At 37.2% G+C, this 21,110-nt stretch overlaps 1 protein-coding gene across 1 annotated transcript in view; it reads left to right on the forward strand.

Moving 5' to 3' along the window:
• Nucleotides 1-21,110, forward strand: part of brwd3 (bromodomain and WD repeat domain containing 3) — a 152,699-nt gene that overhangs the window by 57,255 nt on the left and 74,334 nt on the right. The window contains exons 20-21 of the mRNA XM_039765961.1: nucleotides 16,713-16,806; nucleotides 18,489-18,638. Of these exons, the coding sequence (XP_039621895.1) occupies nucleotides 16,713-16,806; nucleotides 18,489-18,638 (244 nt within the window). The remainder of the gene's footprint in view (nucleotides 1-16,712; nucleotides 16,807-18,488; nucleotides 18,639-21,110) is intronic.

A 21,110-nucleotide genomic window follows, 5' to 3' on the forward strand; every position in this document is an offset into this window, starting at 1 on the left:
CCACACGTTTATTTACACAATATTTACAGTGAAACAGCACACACCACCCACAGCACCCTCAGTCCAGGCCTCTTACAATGCCTTTCTCTTCTGGTCAGCCTCCACTCCTCTCCTCCGAGCTCTGTCCTTCCACCCAACCCCAGCCATTGAATGGAGGGAGGCAGCCCTTTTTATATTCACCTGGATGTGCCCCAGGTGCCTCCCAACGAACTCCTGCCGGCATTCCCTGGTGTGGCGGAAGTGGCGGCTGTGCACCCGGGAAGCACTCCGTGTGTCCCTGGTCGTCTTCCCCCCCCCAGCACTTCCGGGTGTGGCGGCAGTGCTAAGGGCCAGGGTTCCTCCGGCATCTGGGCGCCCCCTGGTGGTGACCACGGGCCCCTATAGGGTTGAGCTTCCATGCTCCTTTCCTGTGGTCCCCATAGCCACCAGGGCGGTCCCTTAATCCTTCTCGACTGGGTACCACCCTCTGCCGCTCGCCCCAATATATTAACCCCCACCCTCTCCAATAGGCTGAAGTGGAGGGCTACAATTTGGCCAGTGTGGTTCCCCAGCTGATTTCATCAGCAATCTCAAAGTTTACATAAAAGTATAAGCAAATAAGACATGTCATCAAATGAAGTAACTACTGCATGTTGTCGTCTACCCAATCCCCACTTCAGCCACTTTAGGATAGCAATTTCATTGCCCCACTATTGGCACTGTTTCTCAACCTTTATGGCCTTGGGGCCAAGTTTAACCTTTAAATTACTTGACGACCCATAAGCAGCATTTGCAAAGTGGTGGGTTTCCCCTCTTTTGTAAGTCAAGCATGATTAGAAGAGTGGGGGAGATGGTTTCCTGTGGTAAAACGAGTGGTTTGAAGTGGAGGAAAAAATTGTGTATTGTTGTCGTTCTGATAATAAATATGAGAAAAACTGAGTATACATTTTTTTTTTTTTCTTTAGTGCCTAGTCTTCTGTTGTTGAATAAGTTAATACTATTGTCCACCCTCATATCACCATTACTTTTTAATTTTTTTTAAAACTTAAGCACTGCAAATTAATTAGAGCCAAGCCGCAATTGAAGAAAATGAAGCATTTACTTTTTCTTCAGCTGATGAATATCCCGAGAACAAGTTGGTGCTTTTGAATACAGTCCAACCAGTAAAAATGGTCTGCGGGAAAATGTTTGGTCTTCATATATGCACCGGTATCGGTTGAACCGCCACCAATGATATGATGCTGAATTTTTCTGAAGGAAAGAATGCTTATTCATTTCGTGTTAAAGACCACTGTTTGAAAAACCACTACGCTTGTCTGATTTGCACAATGAAGGTAAACAAATTGAGCCTCAACAATGTACATGCTAAATAATTGCATGTTGTATTAATTCCATGTGCTGGTATAGCTAAAGATCACAATTTTCCTGTTAAAATGTATTCTATGTTTTTCTAAATTTCCCCCGCCATCAAAATAACCTCTGCTCAGCCTACTCCTAGTTTTCACTTTCGCTAATGCTGAATTCCATCTGAAAAGGGAAGTTGAAATTTGAGTTCCCAGTAGGAAATTTCAACTGGAATGCCCCCAAAAGTCAGATTTCCTACTCATAAGGTTGGGATGGCTTCACCAACCCCAACCTCAAAATTCAAAGATGGTGCACAATGCATCAACAGTAAGCGTAATCTGTATTTTATACAGCTTATTAGCATGTCTGTCTATTTGTGTTTCATTAAATTAGTCGTTCACATAGGTCCAACTTCTAACTGTGCACATGTTACTGTGGTGTTTGGATGCACAAAATACAGCATATTGCATTAATCAACTGGTATTGCTAACAGTGGCTTAATGGCAAACATGGCTAGTGAGCAAATCTCTCTTCCCACACCCTGTGAAATTAAAAAGAAAAAAAAAACTAATTGGAAATTCCAAATTTGAAACTAAAGTTTAACAGGGTAGATCAGTTAAAGTGGGGCATATTTGTTCAGTACTTGTCTGTATTGTGAAAGCGCAACAAACGTTTTCGTGTTCATATTGGTTTTCTGAATATTTTACTGGAAAGCGATCACCTAGGCTGTACCGTCATTCCCAGTTTTGAAGTGCAACTTCTGAGGTAATTGGAAAGCAGCAAAAGATTGCCTTTGTTTCAAAGATCGTATGTTTATCCAGTGAAAAGCCAGCAGAAGTTTTGCATTGAAACTGTTACACACTTGTCTCTTTATGCCTCAGTGATTGCTTTATAGGGCAGTTTCACTTTCAGACTTTTCAGATAAACATTTGCAACTTTTGTTTTCTTAAAGTGATATGCAGTACAGATCTTTATTTAGTGTGATTTTTAAAATGCCTCATTCTTCAGATTTCGAAGGATCGGAATTTTGACTTTCTAAAGCTTAAGAGACTTGCCTCAGTATTTCAGTGATTGCTTGATAAGACAATGTTTGTCAATAAATGCATGAATCCCTGCTGTGTTTGTCCTCAACTCAATAGCACATTTTCAGACTGACAGCTCCTTCTCCCAAAACTTAACTGGAAAGACGCTGTATGTTACTTTGGCTCTCTAACGGGTCACATTCATATGCAGATAAGCTTCCCAAATTGCCTACTTGGACCTGTCAAATGAGTAGTAATTTCTTCGTGTCCATTAAAGAAATCTTCATGTTGTACATCCTTAGAAAGCAAATAGATGTGTTTGCTTTTACACAGAATTTTAATGAAAATAAGTTTTGTATTTCCATTTTTTTCCTTCTTTTGACTAAATACTATTATGTGGTCATATATAGCCTGTACAGTAGGAACTCTTTGTGTCAGCCATTAAATATACCATACCAATTTCAAATTGAAACTCATAGAGATTAAAAGACAAAAATAAAGCTGGATAATCCTATGACAACCACACTCCTGGTTGTATAACAATAATCTGCATTAAATGCTACATATTATGTGCAGATAAATACATTTCAATTTAATACATTTCATTAATTGATGCCTTCCTCAGGATATACGTGAGCATTGATTCATTTATTCATTCCGTAATCCCCCTAAAATATATCTATCTTAATATAATCAACAGATGAGAGTGCATGATATAACAAATTTGTTACCAGTAAAGTTTTTATTTTTCATATTTAAGATAACATGAACTATGTTATATAATCATTATTTTGTCACTGTCCTGCTCCACTGACAGACTGAGAAGATCGTTCCTCCCCCACACTATGCGACTCTTCAATTCCACACGGGGGAGTAAATGCGAACATTAATTTTTAATTTTTTTCATTTTTATTACTATTTAATTTAATATTGTTTCTTTGTATCAGTATACTGCTGCTGGATTATGTGAATTTCCCCTTGGGATTAATAAAGTATCTCTCTATCTCTCTTTATATCTCTCTCTCTCAATCTCTCTCTATCTTTACCTAATCTGCCTGCGTGTACACTTGAGAAGGTGACAGAGGACCAGATATTTGTTTTTTGGGATCATTTAAAGTCTTAACTTGTTTAATTATTAAATTACAGTATTATTCATTTGATAACATGTTAGTTTTCTTTTCATTGAAAAACTAAAACACACCAGCTATGTTAGTACAATATGTATTGGTAATCAGTTAAATTGATACTTGGGGTAACAAAAAAAATCATAGTAAGTAAATCCATTTTCAGTGAGAAAGTAATTAGTAATTTTTTGTGGTAAGGCATTAATTTAAATCCACTGTGTACTGAGGCAGTACTAATTTTAGGTTTTAATAATGGAGAGTCAAGGTTTTTAGTTTTTAACTTTCCTAGAATCCTCTCTAAATCACTTTTACATTAAAGTGGAATTTGGTAATGTTACAGAGTTTTGCTGCAGTCTTTCACACAAGCACATCCAAGAACTATATGTAGCATGTTCATAAGCAGATCAAGTGAACTAATATTAGCCCCGATTAAAAAATATATATATATACATACATACATACATGTTGTATGCACAAAAGGACTTGGTAACATAGTTCTTAAATACATGCAATTAACCAATGGAATTGTTTTTGAGGCCCATTGACTTAGAAAATTTCCCAGGCAAAGCTAAATAATACAGCTAGTAAGAAATAAAGATTATAATGCATGATTTGATTACAGTAAGATTATTAATTGTTGCTAAGTAACTTCAATCATTGTCTTGTGTGTTACTATTATGTCCTGTTGAGGATCATGGTGTAAAATTAACAGGCTGAACAGGTCTTAATTGATATTCTAATTTTCCGAGTTACTGAATTTGGGACTTTCATTAGTTGTCAGTTATAATCATCAAAATTAAAATAAATAAACATTTGAAATACACCAGTCTGTGTGTAATGAATGAATCTAATATACAAGTTTCACTTTTTGAATGGAATTACTGAAATAAATCAACTTTGTCATGATATTCTAATTTTATGACGGGCACCTGTATATCTGGAATGCTGATATGGATTATGGGACTTTTTTTTTAATCCTTTTTTCCATTAATTTTTTTTCCACATCATGTGCCATTTTACACGATTGGTCACTATTGGTTTCTATTATGTCCACTTTCTTTCTCTCATTTCTGCATGAAATCATGAGGTTAAACATTTTTCTAACTGTGAAGCTGGACAGATTTACAAAAGCAAAAAGTCACTCCTGTAGAAATAAAATGAAGAGGATAGAAGCACCATAAGTAACACATGGCCTTAAAGGCCTTTACTTGTACACTGAGTTAGCATGCATTCAGTATTTTTATATTTTATATTTAAAAAGTAAGTCATGACTGCCTATCTGATTATTGAAATTAATTATTCAGTATTTTTCTGACTTCTGTAGTTTTACTTATGTGCTATATTGGATGTATATTCATTGTTATGGTTTACACTGACTAGCAAGTAAGTAAATTTTCAGGTTTTGTTTTTTTTTTTCCAAAAAGTTTTATTTTAGAAGTTTAAAATAAAAAGCTTGTGTGTCTTCCAAAAACAATGCATGTTTCTTTAACCTCCAAGACCACCCCCACCAACCTAGCCCCAAGATAGTTTAATTATTAATTGTGGTTATTTTATACTTACAATGGAACTTCGGGTCACGACCGTAATTTGTTCCAAAACTCTGGTCGCAACCCGATTTGGTCGTGACCCGGAGTAATTTTCCCCCATAGGATTGTATGTAAATACAATTAATGCGTTCCTGACGTTACAAACTATATGTAAATATATATTTTTTTAGAAGATTTTTAAGAACAAAAATAGTTAATTATACCATAGAATGCACAGTGTAATAGTAAACTAAATGTAAAAACATTGAATAACATTGAGAAAACCTTGAACAGAAAAAACTAACATTGCAAGAGTTCACGCTATAGCCTTACGAACCACTCGCTGTAAACACTTTTTTTTTTTTCCTATGACTTTTAAGCACGGGGAAAAAAATTTACATTTGAAAAATCCATAATTTATACAAAAACTAACCTTGCATGAGTCGAGTTCTGGCATGAAGGAAGTAAGGAGGAACTGGGTGGAGAGGAGATTACAGTTTTGAGGTCTGTGATGATGCAGGTTCGCTGCATGCTCCCATCTCTGTTCTGGGAGCCCTTAAACCATCACCGTTGGTAATGTTACCGATGAGCATGACCAGTGAGGCACTACAGTACAATGGAACAAGGGGGATGGTGTAAAAAGTGCCAAGTGCTTTTATTAAAATCAACAAAACAACAATCAAAAACAAAGTCCAAATTAAATAAAGTGCAGTGCTTTCAGAATCTTACAATAAATAAATAACCCCATAAAAAAGAAGTGGTGGTTAAAATCCAATAGAAAAAGTATTAAATACAAGGTTAAAATAATGCTGGAAGTAGTCTCTTTTAAAAACAAGCCTGGTGTATTCTTTAACTGGTGACCCCCACTGCCTTCTCGGCCTTATGCGGCCTGTCGTCCTTCTGGTCACTCCTGCTCCTTGATCGCTTAGCTGGAGTGACTGCTTCCTTCTGCCCCACCGAGTGTCAGTCAAACATCCCTACTTGGGCTCACTGTCCAGCTGCCTGCCTGCAAGCACGCGCTCGCTCACACCAGTCCTTTCTACACTGCTTCCTGCTGACTTCCTCACTCTACAACCTTCCGTCTTTTTCTTTTTCCTCCCTTTATTTACAGACTAGGGGCCTCCTGTATAAATGGTTTGTACGCCTGTTTCTTCGCTCACATTGCGATGTATAAAAACTAAACTTGGTGTAAGCCACGCACATTCTCACAGCAGCACAACCCATTGCGTACACAAGTTTCTACTTGCTTTTGCAAATTGGCGGCACCCAGCCTCCAAGCATTGCTACTGTTACTGTGTGGTTTCCCTTTTATTTTTTTAGATTCACATCCATGACACGGGCTTTATCAAATACACAAAAATTAACTGCATATTTTTTATAAATTTAAGGCATTAGCATTGTTACTCTCGGTGCACAACTCTTTTAACCCATTGTATCTGAGTGTGGAATCACAGCTGTACAGCAGCTGATCGGAAAGCTCTATGCCTGTTTGTGTTAAAAGCGTAGATGATCATTGGGATACAGCTTCCAGCCCTGGAGGATATTTATAGCACATGCTGCATAAGGAAAGCCACCAGCATCTCCATGGATTCCACTGAGCCATGCGCAGAGTACTTGAACTTCTCCCATACGGCAAACACTTCAGAGTCTTTCCTGCATGGACCTCGAGACTCAAACAGCTTCATCCCAAGAGCGATAAACATACTCAATCAGTCCATCAAACACTCCTGATAGAACTGTTTGTACTTAAAATTGCCTCACTGTAAACTTGCACAACAGCTGTAATATTGCACAACTTGAGCCACTTTATGAGCCATTTGCACTATCTGCACAGTATGTACATGTATATTGTACTTATGCTTTCATACTGTATATTTTTCATTGTTTTATCATATTATTATTGTTATTTTATAGAAAGACTAGCAAAATAAGCGCGCTTTGCAGCGGAGAAGTAGTGTGTTAAAGAAGTAATGAAAAAAAGAAAAAACATTTAATAACATGATTGACAATGTAATTGTGTTGTCATTGTCATGAGTGTTGCTGATAGAGATATATATCTATCTAATATATATCGATATCTATATATAGTTATGTAGATATAGAGAGATAGATATGTAGAGATAGAGATATATACAGTAATCCCTCCTCGATCGCGGGGTTTATGCGTTCCAGAACCCCCCGATAGACGGAAATCCGCGAAGTAGAAACCATATGTTTGTGTAGTTATTTTTATATATTTTAAGCCCTTATAAACTCTCCCACACTGTTAACATTATTAGAGCCCTCTAGACATGAAATAACACCCTTTAGTCAAAATTTAAACTGTCCTCCATGACAAGACAGAGATGACAGTTCTTTCTCACAATTAAAAGAATGCAAATAGATCTTCTTCTCTTCAGGAGCAGAGAATTTCAGAGGGAGAGAGAGAGAGAGCTCGCAAAGAAAAGCAAACAATCAAAAAATCAATACTTGTGCTTTTAAGTTTGCCGCGGCATTTTTTAGAGGAGCGTTAGTATCTTCTAAGCAAACAGCCTCTGTGCAAACAGCCCCTCTGCTCGCATCTCCTCCGTCGGGGCAGAGAACGTCAGAGAGAGAGAGCGAGATTAAAGCAACAATCAAAAAATCAATACGTGTGCTTTTGTGCTTTTAAATATGCCGAGCACCGCAATAAAGCGGCATTTTTAGAGGAGCGTCGGTATCTTTTAAGCAAACAGCCTCTGTGCAAACAGCCTCTCCATCAGGCGCAGAGAATGTCAGAGAGGGTGAGAGAGAGGCAGAGACAAGCAAACAATCAAGCTCCGCGCGGGATGCATATCTTATAGTATTGAGGAGTTTTAGTTAATATGTAATACATGCTCTGATTGGGTAGCTTCTAAGCCATCCGCCAATAGCGTCCCTTGTATGAAATCAACAGGGCAAACAAACTGAGGAAGCGTGTAGCATAAATTAAAAGACCCAGTGTCTGCAGAAATCCGCGAACCAGCGAAAAATCTGTGATATATATTTAGATGTGCTTACATTTAAAATTCGCAATAGAGTGAAACCGAAAGTCAAGCGATATAGCGAGGAATACTGTATGTGTGTGTATATATATATATATATATATATATATATATATATATATATATATATATATATATATATATATATATATATATATATATATATATATATATATATATATATATATATATATATATATATATATAATATAAAAGGCAAAGCCCTCACTCACTCATCACTAATTCTCCAACTTCCCGTGTGGGTGGAAGGCTGAAATTTGGCAGGTTCATTCCTTACAAAAGTTGGGCAGGTTTTATATTGAAATTCTACGCGTAATGGTCATAACTGGAAGCAGTTTTTCTCCATTTACTGTAATGGAGATGAGCTTCAACGCCGTTGGGGCGGAGTTTCGTGTGACAGCATCACGCCTCCCACGTAATCACGCAGTACATAGAAAACCAGGAAGACCTCAAAGCACTGAAGAAAACATGCATTATATAATTGAGAAGGCAGCGAAACAATAAGAAGCGAAGCGAGTGACATATACAACCATATTCATGAGTTCTGCTACTGAAACAAAGCACGATGTAAACCTACACTTTAAATTCAGTTCATAGACAGGCTGCCGCTGGCGTTTGTAATTTAGTGCCTGCCCATATAAGGCCGTCCGTCAGCGGCAATCCAATAGCAAACTGCCACAGGTAAATATTCACGGGTGAAGGACTGTGCTTATGGAGAGGAAGATGAGATGGTCAGGGTGATGTTTGACACAAACTCAGCGAAACTGCGAGAGAAAGTTTTAAGTGCCAGGACTAAGGTAACATTAAATACAGCCATGGATATACCACGAGATGGCACCAACACAGCTGGGAACCTTCGATGCATGTACACCGAGTGGCTCACGTGAACTGACGCAGTGCACAGATAAAAAGCAACAGTTCCAAAGAGCGCTGAACAAAAACCGAATTACACAATTGAAAAGGCAGCAAAAAATATGAAGCGTCTGATACATACAAGCATATTCATTAATCCAACTACTGTGGAAACAAAGCACAGGTTGGAAAAAGTCAATATCCCGCTAAAGGAAGACAGTGTAAAAAAAAACAAAAACCCGTGCATGCAGTGTGTCAGGTCTCAGATAAAGAAGAAGAGCTGTTTATTGATGCAGTAAGAAACAAATCGATGAATGAAACCTGTCATCTTTACAATGATTGACAAACACGGAATGTAACTTGAACACAACACATCCTACAAATACGAACCTGATTGAAAGAAATAATGATAATCAAAACCTTGATGACCGCAACACTCAGTAACACTCACAAAACAAATACTGTATATTGACAGTCATGTTACGTTATTTTTAAAATGTTCCCTTTTCTTTTCTAGCTTTTTAACACACTACTTCTCATGATACGCTGGTATATATATATATGTATATATATATATATCCCGATCTACATACTCGAATAATGGATACTTTATTCGCCATCAATGATTGTTTTGGTAAAGCCATACTCAGTGTATTCATTAGATGAATGGTAAAAAAGTAAGAGCGAGGGGAGGATGACTTATTGAGGCATGCAGGCTGTAGTGCGCGTCAACTCTATCTGAATTGCGCAATCACATTTGAAAAAATATATCTTTTCAAGTTCTATTTAGTCCATATGTGTCAAACTCAAGGAGATCATTTTATATACTGTATTATTGTTATTAATGGCCCGGGTATATGAAGCGCTGGTAACACAATAAACTACAGATCCCATAATGCAGCGCTTCAGCTGCCTTGCCGAACACTTACCGCGTTAATCAAGTGTAGCTTATGATGCTGCAAGTTATTGCGGCTAGCTCACACGATGCTGAAAAGAAAAGTTGATTCTGAAAATAGAGCCTTTAAAAACCGATGGGAGGCTGAGTATATGTTTACTGAACCCGTGTGTCTCATTTGTGGAGCTAATGTGGCTGTAATTACAGAATTTAAGATGGCACTATGAGACGAAACATCAGGGTAACCTGAATGCAATGCAGAAGATACAGAAAGCAGAAGAATTAAATAAGAATCTGACACTTCAGCGGACATTTTTACCCGTGCACAATCACAAAGTGATTTCAAGTGAAGCTGCTTTTATGGGAGACACAAATGCAACTTGCCCCACTTTCCCTGTTGCCAAGTAATGTTAAACCAAGTCGTCACTACGGTGTTCCCAAATACGCACTTTGCTGATAAACTGAGCGCACTGAGTTTGCACGGCGCTTTGGTGACTTTGAAGATCAAAAAAAGTCCGTCTACATGCGGCTCGAACCTTGTGCATGTAACTAACAAAACAGCACACAGGAGTCGCCTCACTGATGAGCACCTGCAGTCCATCCTGAGAATCTCCACAACACAGAACCTCACACCAAACAGAAACGAACTTGTTGCCAAAAAAAGATGCCAGGCGTCCAGCTCTAAAATGACATATGAGCAAAGACAACTGAATGATTTGATTTGTTATTGCTGAAAGGAACACATTTTATTTATATTTCTAGGTTTTGTTATGCAGCATGTTCATATTTGAATTTGTATAATTTTGACAGGATATATTTTTATGGAGAGCAAAATCTTTTGGGATATTTAAAATGTAAGTTTATTTTTTATATAAAATTACATAAGAGTAAAGAAATTTGAATGTTTGTTCTTTTAACGTTTACTTTATTTCTAACTTGTATAATTTAGACAGGATATATTTTATGGAGAGCAAAATATTATAAGTTGTTTAAGGTTTGAGTTGATTTATTCAGGAATAATATTCCTGTCTGTTTTTACCATTCCTACCAAAGATATTTCTGTCGACTAAATAAAAATTCCTTCTATTTAAAATTTAAATAGAACTTGAACAAATCGATAGTTCATAATATCCACGCAGACTTGCACGTAAGAGCGGAGTTATCCGTTTTAACAAGCAGCGTATTGCACTGATACGAAATAGCTGTGTGTGTATATATGTAGATATGTATGTATATGTATATGTGTGTATATATGTGTGTATATATGTGTGTATATATGTGTGTGTATGTGTATATATGTATATGTGTATATGTGTGTGTGTGTGTGTGTGTGTGTGTATATATATATATATATATATATATATATGACAACAACACTCATCACTCACAACAGTGACAAAACAATTACATTGACAATCATGTTACGTTATTTTCAAAATGTTTCCTTTTCTTTTTCATTGCTTCTTTAACACACTACTTCTCCGCTGCGAAGCGCGGGTATTTTGCTAGTATATATGTGTGTGTGTATGTATGGTATGGTATGGTATGGTATGGTGGGGTGGCCCGGACAGACACCGTTTTAATCCCACCCACGTTTATTTACAACTATATTACAAAAGTGCACCGCCACCAACCCCCCAGTCTCCCCAAAGTCAAAATTCACAGTCCACACACAAACACTCGGGCCTCTCCTCGCCTCCTCTGCCACGACCTTGTCCTCCTCCTCACCCGACTCCAGCCTTGATTACAGAGCGGCGGCTCCTTAAGTAGGTGGCTGATTGGTGACCACACCCAGCCACCTGCAGAGAGAGAGAATATACATTGGTTCAGATATATATATATCGGTTCAGATACATTGGTTTTAATACATCCATTCAGATATATACATTGGTTTGAATATATCCATTCAAATATATACATTGGTTGAAATATATATATTGGTTGAGATACATTGGTTTAAACATATATATTGGTTAAAATAGATTGGTTTAGATATATACATCGGTTCAGATACATCCGTTCTGATATATATATTGGTTCAGATAGATCCGTTCAGATATATACATTGGTTGCGATTTATGTGCAGGCACGACGCGGCCACCCATGTTTAGCAGCTCCCTTTCGCTTCGTCATTGCTTCAACACTGTTGTAATTATTGTGCACATTTTATACAAGTAGCATATGCCTGTCTGTTGCGTTTTGTTTTGTAAGCCCACTTGGGTTGGGGGTCCTCGATTTCAAAGCACTTTTTTTTCCTTTCATTTAAAACACTCGCACAGATACCCGCCTCTTCGCCTCGCTCCGTCCCGCCCCGGCTCATTGTACCTGCCTCACTCTCTCCCTCTTGTCCCACCCATGACAGATTCTTCTCAAGAGCAGAGTTACCAGAAAGAATTAATCGCAACCACAGTACGTCCTATTTTTTCACCTCATGAGACGCTGGTTTATCATTGGTGAAAAGCCGCCCTGTGATATCTGTTATTCCGTATTGGCAGCATTTCAATAAAGGGCAATCTGCTTCAGCAAGATACTTAGTCCTGTTTGCTGAAAGGATGTTATGGAGGAAAACACTGGAGTTGCTCTCTTTCTTTAAATGTTGATCAGGGATCAAAATGACCAGAATATTCCCGCTTCACAAATAACTGATGCTTAACTGTTTTTATAGTAAAACGAACAATACCACACACAAGCAGGTACACACTCACAAATCGTGGGTCGCACATATTACTGATTAAGCGTATCTGTCACGGACGATCATTTTTTTCACCCCATAAAACAGATTCTTCTCTAAAGCTGAGTAACCAGAAAGCATTGATCGCAACCGCAGTACCTCCCATTTTTTCACCTCAATAGCCGCCCGGTGATTTCTATTATTCCGTATTGGCTGCATTTCACTAATGGGCGATCTGTTTCAGCAAGGAACTTAGTCCAGTTTGCTGAAAGGATGTTATGGAGGAAAACACTGGAATAGCACTGTTTCTTCTGAATGTTTATCAGTGATCAGGGACCAGAGTTATCAGAATATTCCTGCTTCACAAATAACTGATGTCTGTTTTTATTATAAAACGTAGAAAACCACACACACACGCGCGTATACAACACAAACACTCAAACTCGCACATCATGGGTCGTACACACTACTGAGTAAGTGTATCTGTCACGGACGATCATTTTTTTCACCCAATAAAACTTTAGTTTGTCAAAGTTAGAAAGCAGAGTGGTGATTTCTATTATTCCTTATTGGCAGCATTTAATTTAAAGATGATTCACGGCAACAAGGTGAAAGAGTCTGTTATTTTGACAGGGCGATCTTTTTTTAGGCTTAAGCATTTTTGATTGACTTACAAAAGAAAATAGTTATTACTTACCATCTTTGCTTCAAATTGGCTTTTTAAAAAAACTTTTTGATATAATTTGTTTATGACAGTATAAAATAACTAAACTAGTGCTCAAAATTATAGTGCGCGTGGCAAGAGTAAGATTGCTGACTCACAGTTAAATGATCACTGGCTTGTGTCCGGGGGGCTTCTTTTCTGTTATATTATTTATTTACTTGTTTATTTTTACAAATTGCTTTGAGTAGTAAGGAATTAATAACAATAATAATAATAGTAGTAATATTATTATTATTATTATTATACGTGTGAATGCATGATCAAATTCAGCAGCTGCGTAGTGGGGTATGAATAGGGAGAATACCACGAGTTCATTGAAATAATTACACAGCAAGGTGCACACGCAATGCAAACATAATGTGTATATTATTGAAGTAAAGGTTCATATAAATTAATTATATTCAACATTTTAACAAGTTGAGAGATGTCAACTGGTTAAAATGCATAAAATTATACATGTATTACTTTATAGTCCACATATGTATATTATTAAAATGATGTAAAATTCCTATAAAATGGTATAGAATCTGCGTCGTAGACTTATTTTGTGTCAAATTTCTTCAAAGAAGTTTATAATTAGTTTGCTTTAAAAAAATCTTACGGTAAATATGTGAACCATTGAAAATCACTGATCTTAATCAATTTGTTTAAACGCACGCTCCGTGCAAAATGCTGTCATATCTATTAGTAAACACACACGTGCAGCGATGTCCTGATGTCTGCGTTCTAAGGCTGCAGGTATATGAAACGCTATTGACGTTTTACTGGGGTGTTCTGTGATTGAGGGCGGACAGTAATCTTTGTTAAAATGATATTGAAAAATACCAGTCGTCAGGTGTGTTTTCAGTCGTTTTGACGTGTTTACTGTTCTGTTACCAAAAAATTCTTCAACGGGGATCATCAACAAAGAAACGTGGATAGTAAGATTTAGTAAAATATCCGTAATAATAATACAAACCGGATTCCAAAAAAGTTGGGACACTAAACAAATTGTGAATAAAAACTGAATGCAATGATGTGGAGATGGCAAATGTCAATATTTTATTTGTAATAGAACGTAGATGATAGATCAAACGTTTAATCCGAGTAAATGTATCATTTCAAAGGAAATATATGTTGATTCAAAATTTGACGGTGTCAGCAAATCCCAAAAAATTTGGGACAAGTAGCAATAAGAGGCTGGAAAATGTAAATTTGAGCATAACGAAGAGCTGGAAGACCAATAAACACTAATTAGGTCAATTGGCAACATGATTGGGTATAAAAAGAGCTTCTCAGAGTGGCAGTGTGAGAGTGGAAAGGCACCATCAATGCAGAAAAATATATTCAGGTTCTAGAACAACATATGCTCCCATCCAGACGTCATCTCTTTCAGGGAAGACCCTGCATTTTTCAACAAAATAATGCCAGACCACATTCTGCATCAATCACAACATCATGGCTGCGTAGGAGAAGGATCCGGGTACTGAAATGGCCAGTCTGCAGTCCAGATCTTTCACCTATAGAGAACATTTGGCGCATCATACAGAGGAAGGTGCGATAAAGAAGGCCCAAGACGATTGAACAGTTTAAGGCCTGTATTAGACAAGAATGGGAGAGCATTCCTATTTCTAAACTTGAGAAACTGGTCTCCTCGGTCCCCAGACGTCTGTTGAGTGTTGTAAGAAGAAGGGGAGATGCCACACAGTGGTGAAAATGGCCTTGTCCCAACTTTTTTGGGATTTGTTGACACCATGAAATTCTGAATCAACATATTTTTACCTTAAAATGATACATTTTCTCAGTTTAAACTTTTGTTCCGTGATTTATTTTCTATTCTGAATAAAATATTAGAAGTTGGCACCTCCACATCATTGCATTCAGTTTTTATTCACGATTTGTATAGTGTCCTAACTTTTTTGGAATCCGGTTTGTACATTGCTCGACACCCAGTAACACTTTCCAAAGACATTTAAAAGACAGCTCGTTAAAATAAATGTAGCAATCCATTGTCATGCTATAAGTGACAGCTTGCTCTTAAACATTTACACAGGTGGTTTTTCCTGGGAATAAAAATGGGGGAAAAATCCACGGGAAAGGTTTAGTTGTTGAATTCAAATTTCACTTTCGCCATGTAAGTCATTAAAACTATTGGAATGAAAACGTGTCTCGTCCACTGGTCGGGACGCTCATTTTCCATGGCTGCTGTAGAGCCGTAAAATGTGTTCCCTCTGACTGATGATTACAAAATGAACACTGGAGAGGAAAAATATGTAAAATTGATTTTAAAAGGTCATATGTATAGTTTTCTATATAATCTTCTCCACTATGTGTCTGCATCCTATTCCCTACAGGGAACACTCATTTCCATGGCTGGAGCAGATCCATGGGCTTGTGTGCACACTGTCTGCTGCTTTCAAAATGAACCCTGGATAACTAATATTATCTGAAATCAATGGTAAAAGATTGATGAAAGTCTTCTACATCACTTTCAAGTCTACTGTGTCCCATTGTCCTCTCCACTCACAGGGACACTCGCTTCTACAGCTGAGCTTTTGCGTCAGAGATTAAACATATAGAATAAGAAGCATTTAATGTGATACTTCAGTTACGATGGGCTTTGAGAAACTAGTAAATTAAACCGATTTTAAGATGACATTTGCGATATTCTACTTTTAATGACATGAACTGCGAGATTAAAGTGGGAATTTTTTAGATTATAATTAAAATTTCAACCTTCTTTTCCCTTCATTGTGTACCTATTTCCACCCCCCACCCCCCCCCAGCCCCCGGTGTACCCTAATATGCTTCCATATGGCACTCAGATGGTAGGCTACAGCTCACCTTTTCACAGTGACTTTGATATCTGACCACTTTTTTTTTTATTTCAGGCACTATGTGGCTTTCTGAACTTGAACTTTCAAATGTTTCTGCCACTCTATATCACTTGATCAACTTCCTTTTGTAGTTTATACCACTACTTAAGTCAATAAATAGTACATTTTTCGTTGCCTCCACTTCGCATTCACTGAAATTCTTCTTTCCCCGTACTTGCATTTCATGTTGACCTGAGTTTATGGAGCAGAAGTGCATGGAAGTTGGCTTATGATTGATTTAAATTTTTTTTGTGCATGCACACATTTCCACTTTTGTCCGTATTCCTCGGAGTATTTAAAAATAATATGCTAGTTTTTCAGCAATGTTAGATTGCCTGAAGAAAATCCATATAGATCTGTGGATAACTTGGGCAACTCACAGATTGACTTGGCTGATTGAACACAGCTAAGTGGAGAGCCATACCGCCCATAGAGACTAAATATAGTTGATCATTGTTACAATGGAAGCTTTTTATTATAATGTAGTATGTCCTACAAAAAATGCTGTGTAAAGTAGTGTACAGAGCATTTTGACACTTGTTAAATTTGTTTTTAATGGAAAGTACTGTTAACCTTTCTTTAGTTTTCTTTTGTGTGTTTTTGAAAATTTTTATTGTATTGCACTTGGCTAATGCTTTGCTTCTGAAGCAGTTTGAGTTTTTCTTAAGTGATCTTTATTGTTGTGATATGTTTGCAGATTTATGGAGGAAAATCGAGCAGCAAAGGGCGAAGCTGAATGTGCACTTTATACTGTAGAGAGGAGACGAAAGCCATCCCAGACAATACAGAAGGTAACAAGTTTTATATCTATGTCATATGATTACATAAATGTCAAGGCTGCAACATTTAGAAGTTAAAAACTTGGAAGCAAGTTTGACTGATGGTAATGTAATTACATTTTGTATGAACCGTCACTTCGGTGGGCTGGCGCCCTGCCTGGGGTTTGTTTCATGCCTTGCGCCCTGTGTTGGCTGGGATTTGCTCCAGCAGACCCCTGTGGCCCTGTAGTTAGGATCTAGTGGGTTGTATGATGGATGAGCCATCAATTTATGTTAACAAAGGTAAAGCATAAACATTATTCAAATGAAAGCAAATAGCTTTCTGTTGTTTTTTTTTTTCCACTATACATTCACAAAAGTACATTTCCCAAAAAAAGTACTTTTAGAATTAAGATTATTCCAGTAATTCACTATATATTCCAGGAAACTTGACAGAAAATTAGTGTGGTAATAAAGGAGTTAGATTTATATATAGTAATGTAATAGTAACAGCTAAGGTCTCACAGGTGTAAATGTACAGAATAATTTTGAAATGTCTTAAATATGTTATAAATATTTTTAAATTTAAACTTTGAATGGCTTCATTAGGCTCACTTCCGTACCACTTTGTAACAATTTTTATATTTCTCAAATTGCCATTTTGTAGTTATACATCTCTTCCTGTAACAAGATATGTATATGTATTTATGTTTGATTAGTATCTGTTTATCACTAATGAAACTGACAGCCTTTCCAGAATGGTTTAGCTCCTTCATCCCTTTTACAGTATACATTATCCAGAGTGTGGTTTTCTGCTTTGTAAACTCAACAGTAAAGGGTAGTGCAAGACTTCAAGCAGGGGAATTGTTTTGGATTGTGGGTCTCTGTCATGTGCTGAAAGCTTGAGATGTTCTGCACAGAGACTGTTCTAACACATAAAAATGGGAGTAACAATTCAGAATTTGGTTTTTGATATGGCTTGACATTTTCAAAAATTCATCAGATGTAATAATTTCACCGTCTAATTATCTAGTTACCTGTTAATTCATCAATTTTACTTTTGTAAAAATGTACTTTACAAAAATTTACTTTTGTAAAATCTTTTGGCTCATGCCTTATCTACACAAAACATGAAAGAACTTGCCTTTGTTGCCTTATTTGTCTATGAAACACATTTGGTCCATTCAGTTAAGCAGAAGTGCCGCAGCTTACACACCTGTAGTCAAGTCAAAAACTATAAATGCATGTTTACCCTGAACAATTTTTAAATAATTGTCATTTTTTTGGTTTGAAATTGTGATATGTACATAACAGGCAAACTTTGGCTACGTTCACACTGTCATCACAAATGTCTCAGGGAAGATTCCAACCCCCATCCCCCCAACCCCCCTTTATTCAGCCATCTGAATTTGTCAAATCAAATGATTTGTGGAATCCGTCCACATTAATGAATATGGCAGTGATAAATGCAGTTAAAACAACCAGAAACATTTTTATTATAACTTCCCATCCGTGTCTTTCATGTTTGTGCTCAAACTCAAATAACACAACACGAATGTGGCCTTTTCTCAAAGCCTTTGTAAGTGTACTATGGAGTATAAATATATTAAAAACACTCAAATTTCTTTAGCTCTGATGTTTCTTTAGTTAATAAAACGATTGTTTAAGATGATGTCATATCTTGATGTTTTATATTAAAACATTTTCATCAATAGAGTGAGCAACAGGATTCTAATGCACGCTTTCTGAGAAGAAAGCAACGCAGGAGACAACATGCATATCAAACTCGATCTGCCATTGACAGTCATCCTCAGGACAGACTACAGAATACACATGCTGAAGAAGACTCCGAAATCTCTGAAGATGTAAGTACTAGACATAAAGCTAATATGAATTCAGGAAATTAATATTTTTTTTAAATTGTTCAGCTTCTGAAGTGTTTGTGTACAAATAGTGGATGCCAATTTTGTACACTGTAATCAAAATTTCTGATTATGGAAATCCAACAGAAATACTTATTTATGACTAAAGGTACATTATCTTTGTTGGATAATTTTGAAAGATCCAAAGAATCTTATTATAGGGAGGTACAGATCAGAAGAGAGAGAGAGAAAAGAATTCTGAAGATCTTACATATATCTATCATGGAACACTATCGAGACAATACATAAGAAGTGGAGAAAAGCAAAGGACTTTATCTAAAGAGCACAGCTAATACTGTAAAGCATTGTGGTCGTGGTGGTAGCACCAGTAACGAGAAATGGGGCTTTTTTCTTAAACAGAGACAGTGGCTTTGGGCAAAATAAAGAGGGAAAATGTAGAAGAAATGTAGCATTTTGTAAGAAAGTTTATTAACGACAGGAAGTGAACCTGCATATTTTTGCATTTTAAGTCCAGTGCCCTAACTGGCACAATGTAAAGTACTGTATAAAAATAATATCATGGTCATTCAAGCTGGGATTATGGGCAACAGGAGCCAGAATCTGCCATGGTGGCCTGATGCACATTAAAGTAGCCTACACTTACCTCCATGCAAAATCTGCCTCCATCTATATGTATTTTATCTATTTTGATATATACTGGGTGTCCCAAAAAATGTATACTCACTTTAAATGAATATTAATAAAAGGTTTATTAAGATGCATCCAGGTCTTCGAATTGAAATTAAAGACAACAAATGTATAATCCGTTAAACTTCAAGTGTTTGAGCTACTGGCTGCTCTGGTCCAGGCACAGTTAATAACATGCACCAATGGATTTGCAAACATCACTGATCTTTTAATTTGGTATTTTGCCACATTCCGTTTCGTTGACTGTTTTCAGTTTTTCAATTGTTGTGGTTTTGTTAGATAAACCTTATCTTTGACATGACCAAATTTTTGGAGAAAATAAAAAAGTCAATGGAGGGCCACATCTTTGCCCAATCCATTTACAGTGTACCTTGAGATAAGAGTTTAATTCATTCCATGACTGAGCTCGTAAGTTAAAATGCTCGTATCTCAAATCAATTTTCCCTACTGAAATTGATTGAAATGAGATTAATTCGTGCCAGCCCCCAAAACACACCACAATTTTTATTAAATGTGTTCAACATAAGAAAAATGTATTTATAATGAACAAATATTGTATACAAACAAAATAAAACCTAATACATAAAAGAGAATCTAAAGAAATAAACAGATGTTGGCGGAGCCAATTAGTGTATTGTCTTATTTTTTTTCTTTCACTTCATGTGGTGTAGCAGGTCCACAGCTCATGTCAAAAAGGCCGCTTTTTAAATAAATAATCTGCGTGGTAGTATGGTTGGAGACCGTGACAGTGAGCCCTTGTGGGGTTTTTGGCCAGTACCCTGGGAGCAGTTGGCAGTGGTCACTGCGCGCTGAGCATTTTGAAGAGCTGGAGTGACCAGAAGGAGGATGGCTCGACGCATAAGGCTAGCAAAGGCAGCGGGATTCAGGACTTGGGAAATGAACCCTTTCAGCGTGAGTGCCCTGGTCGTTTGGGGAGCTCATTTCATGATCTGGAGCCAGGTATCGGCAAGGTGATCAGTCCAGCAGGAGAAGGCATAGAGAAGGTCAGCTGCAGGTAGGGTGGCTCCCCTTGTGCATAGCCTGGACGGAAGAAGCAGGGGAGTCACCAGTATAAAGGCACCGTGCTTTGTGTTTTGAAGAGACTGCTTCTAACCATCGTTATAACCTTGGGTTTTAAAGGGTTTATTTTGTATTGGATTTTAACCTCCACCTTTTCACTTGTTTTAATGGATTATTTAATGAAGACTTTTGATACACTGCACTTTATTTAATTTGGACACTTTGTTGTTGCTGTTTTAAACAAAAGCACTTTGCACTTTTTGTACCATCCCCTTGCTTCATTGTTGTGCCTCCCTACCTAGCTCATCAGTGAGATTACCAGCGGTTTCGAGTTCAAGGGCTCATAGAAGCAAGATGGGAGCATGTAGCGAACCCGCATCGTCACACTTCAATTTTTTTCTTCGCTAGTTTGTTTTTTTCTTTTTTGCCATGCTTTTGTCACTTTCATTCGTAGGGCATTTCAATAGAAACCTGTCCAAGGAGCTTTTTTTTCCTCCCTTTTTAGAATGTTTCTGAAATGAGTTAGGCAAGTGTCATTAAATAGTGCCACTGCACAACCAGTTGCAACTTTTTCAGGGTGTTTCTTTTCAATAAAGTCAAAGTCATAAACCTTTCCCACATTGCCAACACTTCCTTTATCTCACTTCAAGAGATGAGCTCCTCTGCGATACCTATCTCCTGCAGAACCTCTGTATGTTGCTGCGTCTGTAGTTCCATCAACTCCTCTGTCGTCAGTTCCTCGGAATG

The sequence above is a fragment of the Polypterus senegalus genome, chromosome 10, assembly GCF_016835505.1.
Source record: "Polypterus senegalus isolate Bchr_013 chromosome 10, ASM1683550v1, whole genome shotgun sequence".
Classification (NCBI taxonomy): domain Eukaryota; kingdom Metazoa; phylum Chordata; class Cladistia; order Polypteriformes; family Polypteridae; genus Polypterus; species Polypterus senegalus.